This window comes from Littorina saxatilis, linkage group LG9, assembly GCF_037325665.1.
Source record: "Littorina saxatilis isolate snail1 linkage group LG9, US_GU_Lsax_2.0, whole genome shotgun sequence".
Classification (NCBI taxonomy): Eukaryota; Metazoa; Mollusca; class Gastropoda; order Littorinimorpha; family Littorinidae; genus Littorina; species Littorina saxatilis.
The window spans coordinates 63,574,140-63,589,444 of NC_090253.1; the positions used below are offsets into that span (position 1 = coordinate 63,574,140).

The 15,305-nt window shown below is 41.0% G+C and overlaps 1 protein-coding gene across 5 annotated transcripts in view; it reads right to left on the reverse strand.

Annotated features, from left to right (window-relative positions):
• The window catches only part of LOC138976749 (cilia- and flagella-associated protein 251-like), a 41,903-nt gene that overhangs the window by 13,675 nt on the left and 12,923 nt on the right, over window positions 1-15,305 (reverse strand). For all 5 annotated transcript variants that reach the window (XM_070349635.1, XM_070349636.1, XM_070349637.1 and 2 more), the window contains exons 11-17: window positions 11,613-11,681; window positions 7,027-7,095; window positions 5,252-5,381; window positions 4,828-4,883; window positions 3,910-3,969; window positions 3,104-3,183; window positions 2,646-2,785 (exon numbers count right to left, since the gene is read on the reverse strand). In XM_070349635.1, the coding sequence (XP_070205736.1) occupies window positions 2,646-2,785; window positions 3,104-3,183; window positions 3,910-3,969; window positions 4,828-4,883; window positions 5,252-5,381; window positions 7,027-7,095; window positions 11,613-11,681 (604 nt within the window). The remainder of the gene's footprint in view (window positions 1-2,645; window positions 2,786-3,103; window positions 3,184-3,909; window positions 3,970-4,827; window positions 4,884-5,251; window positions 5,382-7,026; window positions 7,096-11,612; window positions 11,682-15,305) is intronic.

The window sequence follows — 15,305 nt, forward strand, 5'->3', positions numbered from 1 at the left end:
GGGAATACAGAAAGCAAGAAGAAAGGGGGGAATACAGAAAGCAAGAAGAAAGGGGGGAATAAAGAAAGCAAGAAGAAAGGGAGGAATAAAGAAAGCAAGAAGAAAGGGAGGAATACAGAAAGCAAGAAGAAAGGGAGGAATAAAGAAAGCAAGAAGAAAGGGAGGAATAAAGAAAGCAAGAAGAAAGGGAGGAATAAAGAAAGCAAGAAGAAAGGGGGGAATAAAGAAAGCAAGAAGAAAGGGAGGAATACAGAAAGCAAGAAGAAAGGGAGGAATACAGAGAGCAAGAAGAAAGGGGGGAATACAGAAAGCAAGAAGAAAGGGGGGAATAAAGAAAGCAAGAAGAAAGGGAGGAATAAAGAAAGCAAGAAGAAAGGGAGGAATAAAGAAAGCAAGAAGAAAGGGAGGAATACAGAAAGCAAGAAGAAAGGGAGGAATAAAGAAAGCAAGAAGAAAGGGGGGAATAAAGAAAGCAAGAAGAAAGGGAGGAATAAAGAAAGCAAGAAGAAAGGGAGGAATACAGAAAGCAAGAAGAAAGGGAGGAATAAAGAAAGCAAGAAGAAAGGGAGGAATACAGAAAGCAAGAAGAAAGGGAGGAATAAAGAAAGCAAGAAGAAAGGGAGGAATACAGAAAGCAAGAAGAAAGGGAGGAATAAAGAAAGCAAGAAGAAAGGGAGGAATAAAGAAAGCAAGAAGAAAGGGAGGAATACAGAAAGCAAGAAGAAAGGGGGGAATAAAGAAAGCAAGAAGAAAGGGGGGAATAAAGAAAACAAGAAGAAAGGGGGGAATAAAGAAAGCAAGAAGAAAGGGAGGAATAAAGAAAGCAAGAAGAAAGGGGGGAATAAAGAAAGCAAGAAGAAAGGGAGGAAGAAAGAAAGCAAGAAGAAAGGGAGGAATAAAGAAAGCAAGAAGAAAGGGGGTAATAAAGAAAGCAAGAAGAAAGGGGGTAATAAAGAAAGCAAGAAGAAAGGGAGGAATAAAGAAAGCAAGAAGAAAGGGAGGAATAAAGAAAGCAAGAAGAAAGGGAGGAATAAAGAAAGCAAGAAGAAAGGGAGGAATAAAGAAAGCAAGAAGAAAGGGAGGAATACAGAAAGCAAGAAGAAAGGGAGGAATACAGAAAGCAAGAAGGGAGGAATACAGAAAGCAAGAAGAAAGGGAGGAATACAGAAAGCAAGAAGAAAGGGAGGAATACAGAAAGCAAGAAGAAAGGGAGGAATACAGAAAGCAAGAAGAAAGGGGGGAATACAGAAAGCAAGGAGAAAGGGAGGAATACAGAAAGCAAGGAGAAAGGGAGGAATACAGAAAGCAAGAAGGGAGGAATAAAGAAAGCAAGAAGAAAGGGAGGAATACAGAAAGCAAGAAGAAAGGGAGGAATACAGAAAGCAAGAAGAAAGGGGGGCCGGAATACAGAAAGCAAGAAGAAAGGGAGGAATAAAGAAAGCAAGAAGAAAGGGGGGAATAAAGAAAGCAAGAAGAAAGGGGGGAATAAAGAAAGCAAGAAGAAAGGGAGGAATAAAGAAAGCAAGAAGAAAGGGAGGAATAAAGAAAGCAAGAAGAAAGGGGGGAATAAAGAAAGCAAGAAGAAAGGGAGGAATAAAGAAAGCAAGAAGAAAGGGGGGAATACAGAAAGCAAGAAGAAAGGGGGGAATAAAGAAAGCAAGAAGAAAGGGAGGAATACAGAAAGCAAGAAGAAAGGGAGGAATAAAGAAAGCAAGAAGAAAGGGAGGAATAAAGAAAGCAAGAAGAAAGGGAGGAATAAAGAAAGCAAGAAGAAAGGGAGGAATACAGAAAGCAAGAAGAAAGGGAGGAATAAAGAAAGCAAGAAGAAAGGGAGGAATACAGAAAGCAAGAAGAAAGGGGGGAATAAAGAAAGCAAGAAGAAAGGGAGGAATAAAGAAAGCAAGAAGAAAGGGAGGAATAAAGAAAGCAAGAAGAAAGGGGGGAATAAAGAAAGCAAGAAGGGAGGAATACAGAAAGCAAGAAGAAAGGGAGGAATAAAGAAAGCAAGAAGAAAGGGGGGAATAAAGAAAGCAAGAAGGGAGGAATACAGAAAGCAAGAAGAAAGGGGGGAATAAAGAAAGCAAGAAGAAAGGGAGGAATACAGAAAGCAAGAAGAAAGGGAGGAATACAGAAAGCAAGAAGAAAGGGGGGAATAAAGAAAGCAAGAAGAAAGGGAGGAATAAAGAAAGCAAGAAGAAAGGGAGGAATAAAGAAAGCAAGAAGAAAGGGAGGAATACAGAAAGCAAGAAGAAAGGGAGGAATACAGAAAGCAAGAAGAAAGGGAGGAATAAAGAAAGCAAGAAGAAAGGGAGGAATAAAGAAAGCAAGAAGAAAGGGAGGAATAAAGAAAGCAAGAAGAAAGGGGGGAATAAAGAAAGCAAGAAGAAAGGGAGGAATAAAGAAAGCAAGAAGAAAGGGAGGAATACAGAAAGCAAGAAGAAAGGGAGGAATACAGAAAGCAAGAAGAAAGGGAGGAATAAAGAAAGCAAGAAGAAAGGGAGGAATAAAGAAAGCAAGAAGAAAGGGAGGAATAAAGAAAGCAAGAAGAAAGGGAGGAATAAAGAAAGCAAGAAGAAAGGGAGGAATAAAGAAAGCAAGAAGAAAGGGAGGAATAAAGAAGACCACAAAGCAGCATGGCGACTCACGGCGGTGGCGAAGAACCTGGAGTCATGGGAGAAGACGATCTGCGTGATGGCGTCGCGAGCAAAGTGGAACGGCTCTTTTATTTCGTCTTGCAGTGTTATGGAGTCCAGCACACACACTGAGCCATTGGTGAACCCAACCACTGGAACAGTTTACATCAATCATTTAGACAGAGTATCACATATACATGTTCTATCAAAACTTTCTGAGAAATGATTTTACCTGAAAGGCCAATGCTGCCTCAGATGTCTCTAAATGCCCCTGAGAATACATTTTGACAAGTCAGCATGACTTGACACAAATGATCATCAAATTGATTTTCTCTGAAAAATGTGATCAAATGGCTGGGATCTCAAATAATCTGAAACCTTAAAATAGTCATGACTCATTCTTGACTATTATCAGTCTTAGCTACTATTCCAGATAACTCCTGATTGGTGACAGGTGTTACAGTACAGACCTAGGTAAGCTCCCTTGGGGTCGTAGACACAGGTCTGTGGGAAGGAGCCTCTGTCAAACACGCGTGACACCATCACCTCTCTGTTGGGGGAACAGAAAATAAAACATTCACATTATTCAAGCCATCTGACGACAGTATATGTGCACGTAAAAGTTGACACTGATCTCAATATCGTTATCCTGACAAGTGCACCGTGATGCCTACTCCCAGTATTGGCGTTAACCGGAAATTACTGGTATTTTACCGGTTGAAATGAGAAAATACTGGAACAAAATTGGCTGCAGGTATGACCTATCGGTTGATTTTTAGAACTACTGGGGTTTTTTCGTGGGTAAAACAATAAAACCAGTACTCTGAGTTGGACTCTTACTGGTTCCAATGACCAGCCTACTGGTTTTTTTCTGGATAGTTTGCATCATAAAAGTTTGCGTACCGGTTTGAAAAAATACTAGCGCCATCACTGCTACTCCTTGGCTACAGCAACAACCAGCAAGTACTATCACACCTGGTAGGATTTCGTTGTAAGTTCGCCTCATCTACAACTGTTTCTCTTAAAGAAGTAGGATCAAACAAAGACGAATAAACACGGCCTACAGAGAAGAACTTTTAAACAGATGACTTCAGGAGTTTTACAGCTTGGACACATCATCATGAACACATGCAATACTGAGAACACAAATCTGCTGTGACTGCAGCTCTCTAGGTCTTTTGCTTCCAGTCTTTGATGTTGCCGGTAACCTATATTCTTGCCTTTTCTCTTTTCATGGTCCACGTTACAACAAAACGAGTGCAGACTTTTCACTTACTTTTTCTGATAGTTCCAGACCTTGAGTAACCCAGAGTAGCTGCCGATGGCTATTAAGGGTCTGAAAAAAACCAGTATCAGTGTCAGCATGAAACACAAAGCTAACAACAGGTTGCCATAGTGAAACAGTATCAGTGTCAGCATGAAACACAAAGCTAACAACAGGTTGCCATAGTGAAACAGTATCAGTGTCAGCATGAAACACAAAGCTAACAACAGGTTGCCATAGTGAAACAGTATCAGTGTCAGCATGAAACACAATGCTAACAACAGGTTGCCATAGTGAAACAGTATCAGTATCCGCATGAAACACAATGCTAACAACAGGTTGCCATAGTGAAACAGTATCAGTGTCAGCATGAAACACAATGCTAACAACAGGTTGCCATAGTGAAACAGTATCAGTATCCGCATGAAACACAAAGCTAACAACAAGTTGCCATTGTGAAACAGTATCAGTATCCGCATCAAACACAAAGCTAACAACAAGTTGCCATAGTGAAACAGTATCAGTATCCGCATCAAACACAAAGCTAACAACAGGTTGCCATAGTGAAACAGTATCAGTGTCAGCATGAAACACAATGCTAACAACAGGTTGCCATTGTGAAACAGTATCAGTATCCGCATGAAACACAAAGCTAACAACAGGTTGCCATAGTGAAACAGTATCAGTATCCGCATGAAACACAATGCTAACAACAGGTTGCCATAGTGAAACAGTATCAGGGTATCCGCATGAAACACAGTGCTAACACTAGGTTGCCAAATAGTTGAAGTGTAGCTCCATACCGTATGGCAGCTCGCTTTCCCCCGTGAGGAAGCAACCCAAATTTCCATGAGGGTAACCTCACAGGACTATCAGAAATCTTATTTTATCTTATTTTATCAATTTGCTGACAGGCTGCGAGCTACTCACAGGCGTGGGTGTGAAGCCAGGGCGTGGATTGCTGCGTCGTGCTCTCGCTGAATCACCTGTTAACACAACATCCTCACAGGTAAGTCAGGTAGGTACACACACTTCACACATCACAAACATCCCACACCGGGTAACAACTTTCACCACCTGCTCAAAGGAAGATCAACACAGAGCACATCTGCACAGAAGGCCAAAGCGGTCACTTACGGAGACACAAAACCACAGTCAAAACATACACACAACCACAGACTCACACACAGACAGACACATACACAGACACACACAACCATAGTCCACACACACACACACAACCACAGACACACACACACACACACACAGACACGCACACACACACACACACACACACACACACACACACACACACACACACACACACACACACAAACACACACACAAACCCTACCTGTACTTTGGAGCCGTTAGTGGTGACGTTACCGATGATGGCGATACTGGTGCCCACAACAAAATCCCTGATGACGAACTTGGGGGCGGGAATGCTGGCGTCTAGGGGATACTCTGTGTTCACTCGCATTCTGCACGCACACAATGAAGACAATATAACACTCAATCCATGTCTCATGGCCCTAGCTAAATAAACATTTTGGCCTGGAGAACAAAGCATAAATTCCTAACAAACCACAATCAGAACATTCTCATCTTGCTGGTAGTGAACTCAACACTTTATACAATGAATTCAACAACTAATTCACACTCTGCGCAGAACATTCTCATCTTGCTGGTAGTGAACTCAACACTTTATACAATGAATTCAACAACTAATTCACACTCTGCGCAGAACATTCTCATCTTGCTGGTAGTGAACTCAACACTTTATACAATGAATTCAACAACTAATTCCCACTCTGCGCAGAAAGTAGCCAGGCTGTTAGTGGACCGGCGGTACCTGCGATGAAAGGACGCCCTTGGGACCAGTGAAAGTGTCCCTACATTGCAGGTGGCCTGTCGTGACAGGTATATTAAGGTAGAGATAACAGACAAAGGGACGCCAGAAGGTGTCCTTTTAAGTGAGATGTCCTCTCATCGGAGGAGCCACACATCACAGGTACCACTGTATGTGACCAAGTGGAAGAATGTTCTTGTCTCACCTTGACAGTTCTGCGGTGATCTGCAAGATGCTTTACACGAAAAGCGCAGTATCGCTATGCATCCATACAAAATGTTTATAATCAGCCCAGAACATAAAATGAACATGGTCAGGAAATATTACACTTCACGCAACTGAGACACATGAGGACAACAACAAACAAGTCGCGTAAGGCGAAATTACTACATTTAGTCAAGCTGTGGAACTCACAGAATGAAACTGAACGTAGTCCGCCGCTTGTGCAAAAGGCAGTGAAAGTGACGAGCCTGTTTGGCGCGGTAGCGGTTGCGCTGTGCTTCATAGCACGCTTTACTGTACCTCTCTTCGTTTTAACTTTCTGAGCGTGTTTTTAATCCAAACATATCATATCTATATGTTTTTGGAATCAGGAACCGACAAGGAATAAGATGAAAGTGTTTTTTAAATTGATTTCGAAAATTTAATTTTGATCATTAAATTTTATATTTTTAATTTTCAGAGCTTGTTTTTAATTCAAATATAACCTATTTATATGTGTTTGGAATCAGGAAATGATGAAGAATAAGATGAACGTAAATTTGAATCGTTTTATAATTTTATTTTGTTTTTACAATTTTCAGATTTTTAATGACCAAAGTCATGAATTAATTTTTAAGCCACCAAGCTGAAATGCAATACCGAAGTCCGGCCTTCGTCGAAGATTGCTTGGCCAAAATTTCAATCAATTTGATTAAAAAATGAGGGTGTGACAGTGCCGCCTCAACTTTCACAAAAAAGCCGGATATGACGTCATCAAAGACATTTATCGAAAAAAAGAAAAAAATGTCCGGGGATATCATTCCCAGGAACTCTCATGTCAAATTTCATAAAGATCGGTCCAGTAGTTTAGTCTGAATCGCTCTACACACACACACGCGCAGACACACACACACACACACACACACACACACACACATACACCATGACCCTCGTCTCGATTCCCCCTCTACGTTAAAACATTTAGTCAAAACTTGACTGAATGTAAAAACAAGACATACAGTAAGAGCAAAAAAAAGAAAACTAATGAGACACAAAATGAGGGACAAGATACTCACACGGTGAGGAAGTCTGGGTCGGTGGCAAAAGACACCGACGTGATGGGGCCAAAGTGAATGTCCTGGTACCTGGACACACAACACACTGCATCATGTACACTGTATGCTTGTTGGAAAGGCATGCCACAATACACACACACACACACACACACACACACACACACACACACACTTGCCTAGACACACACACACTTGCCTAGACACACACACATCTACACACACACACACACACAATCTACACACACATACATACCTCTACACACACACACACACACACACACACACACACACACACACACACACACACACACACACACACACACACACACACACACACACACACCTACACAGTGGAGTCCGGGTACAACGAATCTCAAGGGAGATACATTTTAGTTTGTTATATCAGCAATTCGCTGTAGAGTTTTCAACCCTAAATGGCCTTAAGACAAGTTTTCCCACTCACCTTCAAATGATCGTCCCATCGATCTTTCCTTGGAGAGTACAATCTCTGCATGTTTTCAACAGCTTCATAATATAATCCATAGAGAGAGGCATAGTTCAAATGTTCACTTTACAGGGGTGTCGTTTGGGTCGGCCCTTCGCCGATTTTTTTTAACTTTGGCCGAAACTTTCATGTCCCTATCGGCCAAATGTCCGAAGAGTATTCGCCTGAATCGGCTAACGTTTGTCCAGTTGTTTTGGTCAGGCTTTGATTGCTAAAACTGCTGCCGATGTACTAAGTCAACTGACCGAGGTTTATTTTCTCCGTGAATACCAAAAACAAAACATCAATGTTTTGAACGGAAGCCATTGACGAAAATATAGATGCCACAGTATGTTTACTGATGCTACTGGACAAGGGAAACCACACTCTTAGCGTTTGTGTCCGCCAGTTCGCGATAGTTTATCAGTCAGTCAGTGCTTTCGATTTGGATTTGAACATCATGTCGCAAAAAGAAAAAAAAGTAAATTGGCCAAGGTTTGCTACCCTTCGCCAAGGTAAGTGATTCCCGCTGTTTGTTCAGAGTTCGCTCATCACGCGATGTGCACTTGTGTTTGTGTATTTTTGTGTATTTTTGTCTTTGGAGACAATTATTGACATCAGTTCGTTGTAGCCTTGTGACTTTTAGAGACAAAACGGCTCTGGGGCGATGAAAACGTGTTTGTTAAAAGAGGGGTTCGTTATGCAAATGAGTTCAAAAGGTTCGATGTAGCTGGAAAGTAACAAGTAAGAAATAGAAGGCTGTCTGCCGGGAAATCAATGGCAGTTTGTTAAAAGAGGGATTTCTTTATACCCGGGTTCGTTATAGCTGGATTCCTCTGTACACACACATGCCAACACACATCCTTCTGTTGCAACTTTGTAAGACCTACTAGATTCATTTAATCATAAACTGTCCTCAAAAAACACCTTCAAAATATGTCGCATGTTGACCACCTTCCCTCTCTCTTCTTGAATGCAAATTACATGTTAATCACATTTCTTTCTGGTGTAATTCCAGTATACTTGAATATATCAACAGTCAAAACAACGCTGTTAAGGGAAGACACCACAGTGAAAAAAGTGATTTTTTTGTTCCCTGGTCATTTCCATTTTCTTTCTGATTCTGGATTTTGAACCTCTTCTGGTTACTCTGATGTACTGATTTTAGATCAGAATTAATCATAAACGGTCAAAACGGCTAAATGAACAATGTATGTGTATGCAATTGTGTATTGAACAAACACAAAACAGCAAAAAAATGCGTATGTTTGAGAGGTGACTGCGACTCAAACACATCGTCAACGGTGGTCACGTTAGCATGACTGGAATGAGTTGTCTTTTCTTTGCTACGATCAGTTCATACCGCGGACAACGGGAATTTCCGTTTACGGATTTCGCGCCGTTAGTAACAGCAACTAGAAGACATTCCAATGAGCCGAAGAGAACCGATGAAGATTCCGGGAAATTCCGTATGAGCAATTTTCGCTGCTGACCAATCGAATCGCGGATATTAAACTTCGTTTATGCTCGGTCTCGTTCGGTTCGATTCGGCCTTCCCAGAATGCAATATTCTTCATTTCCGCCAGATCTTGCCAAAGGCGATGTGAAATATCTACAGCTGCGATTTTCCTGGGATATCTTTGTGGAAACTTCAGTTAAATACACGTTTTGCCCCGATTTCAGTGCTTGACACGCAAAGGAGATGATTATCGAGTAAAATCAGATCAGTTGTAGAGGCTGGCGTGACGGAAGTTTAAAAAGAAAGTGCGAGTCGATAGTGTCGTCTGCTATTGCTACGAACGAATCGGAAGATCAAGTTTGTGGATTCTTCTTCGTCCAGAATGAAAATTGGCTGGAAACTATACTGCTGCCCTTGCAACAGCTGGGACGGAGCAAGAAATCACCATCGGTGGTGTACGTTTGAAGCACGTTGCCATGAGTGTTTTGAGCCACGACTTATTTTAGAGTTGCTGAGCGGAATGCGTACGGCAATAAGGACAACACGGAGTTCGCCATTTATGGCGACGAGAAGGCAGACCCTATATCTTTTCTCTGGAAAAAGCAAATTAACTGCTTAGAAAAAGAACAATCAATACAAAAATGACTTTGTTCAGCCATGGTGCAACACCATGCATCTCCTGGGAAATCTGGTGCAGTTGAATACTAGCCCAAGCAGAGCAGGGAAGATTCCATGCAGCTGATAAGCAAGATGGTAGTAGGTAGGTAATTTTTTCTTCTTTTGACAAACATGTAGAAGTTTATATATTTGTTTGATTATGTGTGCGGCTCTGGCTCTGTGTGTGTGTGTGTGTGTACGTGTGTGACTGTTATATGCTGAAGAACAGAATCTAAGTAACAACACCCTGATGCAAAGAAACTGAATAGGATGCAAAGTCTGTTATGTGCTGCTACTGTGAAGCTTGGTTGTCACAAGGTTTGTCAGGGTTGGAGCAAAACATCTGTTCTTTCCTCATTTATTTTCTCGAGCATATTATATATCTAGGCCTAGCTTCCTCCTGTGATCACAGTTTTCTTGTGGCTCAAACAAACATGCATTCACATGGCTCAGTGAGTGAACATTGCTTGTGGTCATACTTCCCATGCAGACCATATGGTTTCTGCATGCAATGTATGTGCAATAGCTGTAAACCAAACCTGCACTGCCTTCGCAACATTCACATGATTTGTCAACATCTTTTTGTTCACTGCTTGACTATCAGCACTGACATGTGCATGCGCCCAAATATCGTGTTACATGTATCACATTACAATATCTTTTTTCAAATGTGTGTGTGTGGGGGGGTCATTGTTGGGAAAATGTGAATAGCAGTATTTGAGTTTGTCATAGACATATTAATTTTGAATTTATGTTGTCTCTACAGATGCAGAGGTGGAAGCTGAAGAGGAGCTTCCAAAGTACCCATGGCATTGCAAGGCAATTCACAGAAGTCAACCCAAATATTGTAGTATAGAAAGTAAAGGACACTGCCATATGACTCCCTGATTATTCAAAGCAAGTCCAAAAGAGGTCCAAGATAAGAGGCTTCACTGGTAACAAGTTGGGAATTATGGATGGGCATACTTTACGCAGCGTGCATGTAACGGATAAGAGTTGATCATTGTGACCTTGGAACAGGTTCCTTGGTGCTTGCAGAACACTGGCTGGTTTTTTTTTAAATTTTGTTGAATTTTGTTTCCGTTTTTCTTGTGGAACTAAGCAATACCTGTTGTTTTGTTAGTGTTGTTTTGTTACATGTTTCATAAACGTTTGTGTAAAAAAAATACATTTTCTTCACGTTTTGTGTATTTTCTCAAAACTACTTTTTTGTCACTTCAAAAGCCTAAGGCTTTTTTTCTGATAAACTTGCGTTGTTGAAACTTTGCATACATCTCGAGTGCATTATTTCGCAGATTTTGTTAGAGCGTTTTGTTGAATTTTTTTTTTCGTGAGAAGTTATACCATTTTTGGGGGCGGTTTTTCATAAAATTCAAGGTCACTCATTTTTATCACTGATATCTTTTGAATGACTGTAGATTTCAAAAAAAGCCTCTAACAAAAGTTGGGTATTGTGCTAATGTATAAATAACAAGCACCAAAACAAAATTCCTTTCGGTTTTGTAAAAGCCTTAGGGTTTTAAAAAGTGGCAGTTTGGTGGCCATCTTGGATTGCTACCAAGGCAACCGGTGATCCAAAAAAAAAAATTTTTTCATTTTCTCAGGAGATGGACTGAGTTCTTTAATTGTGCAACAATTTTTGACCCAACACTTATGAAACAAAAAAAATCACTTTTAACACCAGTGCCTGCCCTTAAATATCTGTCTGTCTGTCTGTCTGTCTGTCTGTCTGTCTGTCTGTCTGTCTGTCTGTCTGTATACAGTATAGAGACATAGTGTTGCTGCCGCGCAAGCCCAAGAAAAAATTTCCTCTTTCTCTTTGCTGCGCTGGACGCAAAGCCCCTCCGCGCAGGTGTTCCCAGACACCTCGTACGAAGGGTGTATATATTTATTGATTCCTTTATCCATCCACCCACCTATTTACATCCCAGTAGCATCAGTAAACAAATGTGTGTGCACATAAAACAGCACAGAGTAGCTACTGACCAGTAGATGAGTTTCAAGCTTTGGTCAAAGAACTTCACATGTCCAGCCTGGTCACCGATCACAATGTACCTGTTGATTTAAACAGTGTTTATTCAACAATTTATGGATAATGCATAATAATACATGTTAAGGATCAACAACAAGCTCAAGCTTATGGTGGTGACCCTAACAGGAAAAACAAACATACGGATTACAATATTTTGCTGCGGGACAGATAGCTCAAAAAACAAATATATATAATATATATATATATATACTAGAATGAATACCCGCTTCGCCGGGTAGCCGGCTTCGCCGGGAAGAAGTACTTAGAGCCGTACGCCGGCTTCGCCGGGTCCGAACTATGGACCCGCCAAGCTTAGGTCCCTCCCAGATTCGTGGAATGGGAACAGCACGAAAATGATTCAGTGGCCATAATGCCATTCCTGACCATGTCGAGTCCCATCCTTGTCGACGAATGTAACCGTGTTAATCACCTTTGGAGGCGAACTCCACTCAAACAGGACTGAGCAAGTTATGGCTTCTCAAAGGAAGGCCAGTACATAAAATTACACAAAAGCCGCCAGACCACATCACAAACAGAACTGAAGAATGCACAGGTGTTGATTACATAGAGACACACACACTTACACACACACACACACAAACACAGAGAAGCCGTATCTATAGAGAGATAGATGACAGTGTATTTTTCGCGTGGCTATAAATTGATTCGACCTTTGCACTTTTACAGTGAGGATAATTTACGGGTCCAATTTACGTTCTGTACACTGCGTTGACCTTCTAAAAATAGGTAACAGTAACAGAACGCCGGGAATATCCGAAGACGCTCAGCGCAGTGGACAGCGCAGTGTAGTAACTTACAACTGAACGGGAAAGCCACACGAAGGAAGGGAGATAAACGCCAAACACTGGAGAAGATAAGGAAGAGTTACTTATAATGGTGAAATGAACCCAAAAACGAAAATGAGTTCAGCGCTGCGCGCTGAGAGCACGTGTTGAAATATCTCATCGATGATATTGTGTCCGGGGTGTAGCTGAATACGGTGTCCAAATTTGAAAAAGATCCACCGAGAACTTTGGCGTTGTGATGTGGTGTAGCGGCTATGGTGTGTCGGTATGGGGGCCCGGGTAAGCTGAGGTGGAACCAAAATAGCTGAGGTGGAACCAAAATCGGTTCCGCGCTGCGCGCTGAGAGCACGTGTTGAAATATCGACCAGGTTGTGTCGTGTCCCGGGTCTACTTGAATATGCCCACCAAATTTGAAGCAGATCCATCGAGAACTTTGGCCGTGCATCGCGCACAGACAGATACACACACACACACACACACAGACACACAGACACTAGTCGTATATATATATAGATATAAACTATATATAATTGACAAAGGTATAAGGGAGACAGAACAAGACAATAGAATGGATGAAGGAGATAAGAGAAAAAGAGAGAGTGAGAGAGGGAGAGAATACATAAGTATACAACTCAATTTCATATTCCATTAACAATCATGATAACTTCTTAATTACATTTAAAACTTAAAGGCACAGTAAGCCTCCCGTAAACCATCACAGATACTGTCAGGCTTTTATACACAGTACAAACACCCTTCCATTTGAACGCTCAGCAAACGAGAACATCCTAGGTGCCCTACGTAAAGAGCGAGCAATTTTTAAAGAATTAATTTTGCAGATTGTCTCGGACACTTTTTGGACCCATCCTAAGCTCAAGTCAAAAATGAGTTACTTCCCTTCGGGTCTCATTCTAAACTGGCGATAGCCGTGGACCGATGATTATCAGAATGTTTTTGGACCGTGGTGCGTTTAACTTTTAAAATCTAAATAATAAATTTAACTTTTAAAATCTAAATAATAAATTTACAGCTTGTCACACAAACATTCTTTAATCATAAAAGAATTCTTTTTTCATCAAGACAAGATCAGTACAATTCGAAGTTGTGAAAGTTTAAAAAAAGAAAAGCCCAGAAGCAGGGTCACGCAGGGGTCGTAGCAGACGACAGTTTATGCATATCGCCAGTTCCTCTCAACAGTCAAAAGCCATCGCTAGAGTTCTTGTGAACCACAGCCGTTTGTTTTGTGCATACAAACGTGCTATTGCAGATAAGCTCACATCGAGTTGCATTCAAATTACTAACTGACGACTACATTGTGGAAAAGGGAAACTGGGTCACATGGGTTCACAATGGCTCAGGGGTAAGATAAACCATGCAAAAATAAATTCTTTGAAAATTGTTCGCTCTTTACGGAGGGCACCTAGGATGTTCTCAAGCGGTGAGTGTTTAAATGAAAGGGTGTTTGTACTGTGTGTAAACGCCTGACCGTATCTGTGATGGTTTACGGGAGGCTTACTGTGCCTTTAAATCATCCAAATTGAATGGAGGATATTGCACTCAAATTCGTCTTGCCCTAAGTCGGCCGGTTGAAATAATATATTCCTGCGCTCTATCAAAAACAAATTGCTTAATTCTTTTGACAAACTTGCATCACCAAATAAGTGTTGATAATGTAATAAGATCGTGTACCTGTTGAACATCCATTAGATTATCTCAGTGACTGTGCACGCCATTTTACAAACTGGTCTAACATAACCAAAGCTCAGCTCATAACTTCAGCAAAAACGATCACTCCCTAATGGTTGCAAGTCAAAACATAACACATTGAATTAAAATACTGGTTCAGTTACGTTTACAGAGAAAACTTGTCAATGAATGTACAAGCTAGTAGCTGGGACCGCTTGATAAATTCTTTGCCATATTTTCAGATTAAAAAGCTGGTAAAATATTGGACATTTCTGATAAACACTGTCACATATCTAGATAAACACTGTCACATATCTAGATAAACATTTCTAAAGAAAAGAAAAAGATCCAGTAAAGAAATGTATTCAAACTCTTAACATGGCTGACATCTTTATCATGCACATACTCTCTCTCTCTCTCTCTCTCTCTCTCTCTCTCTCTCTCTCTCTCTCTCTCTCTCTCTCTCTCTCTCTCTTCAGTTTATCGTTTTCGGGCTAACAATTTGGAATTCGCTACCATGTGAGATAAAGGGGTCAAGCACAATTAAACACTTCAAATTGCAGCTTCGCAAATATCTGATGTCACGAACAGTTACATTCTAAAGCTGTTTCTAGCAAGAATGCATTGCTATCACTAACCTCTATATATTTTGTTGATGATGATGATGATGTCAACGATGATCATGATGATGATAATGATGAGGTTGTTGTTGTTGTGTGTGTGTGTGTGTGTGTGTGTGTGTGTGTGTGTGTGTGTGTGTGTGTGTGTGTACGTGCGTATGTCTGAGTGTGTGTGTGCATATGTGTATGTGTGTGTGTGTGTGTGTGAGTGTGTGAGTGTGTGTGTGTGTGTGTGAGTGTGTGTGTGTGTGTGTGTGTGTGTGTGTGTGTGTGTGTGTGTGTGTGTGTGTGTGTGTGTGTGTGTGTGTATGTGTGTGTGTTGTATTAAGTGCGAATGTGATTGCAGGCATGCGGCGCGCGTGTGTGTGCGAGTCGACTTTTCTTTTCTTTTGTATTATATTGACATACATGTACATTGCAATGTTCTATCGATATCGTGCATTATGTATTTGTATAGGTAATGTTGTAATTAGTAATACTGTATGATTGCGATTGACAATTGTCCTTTTATTGTCTTTATTTTTATGTCTTAGTT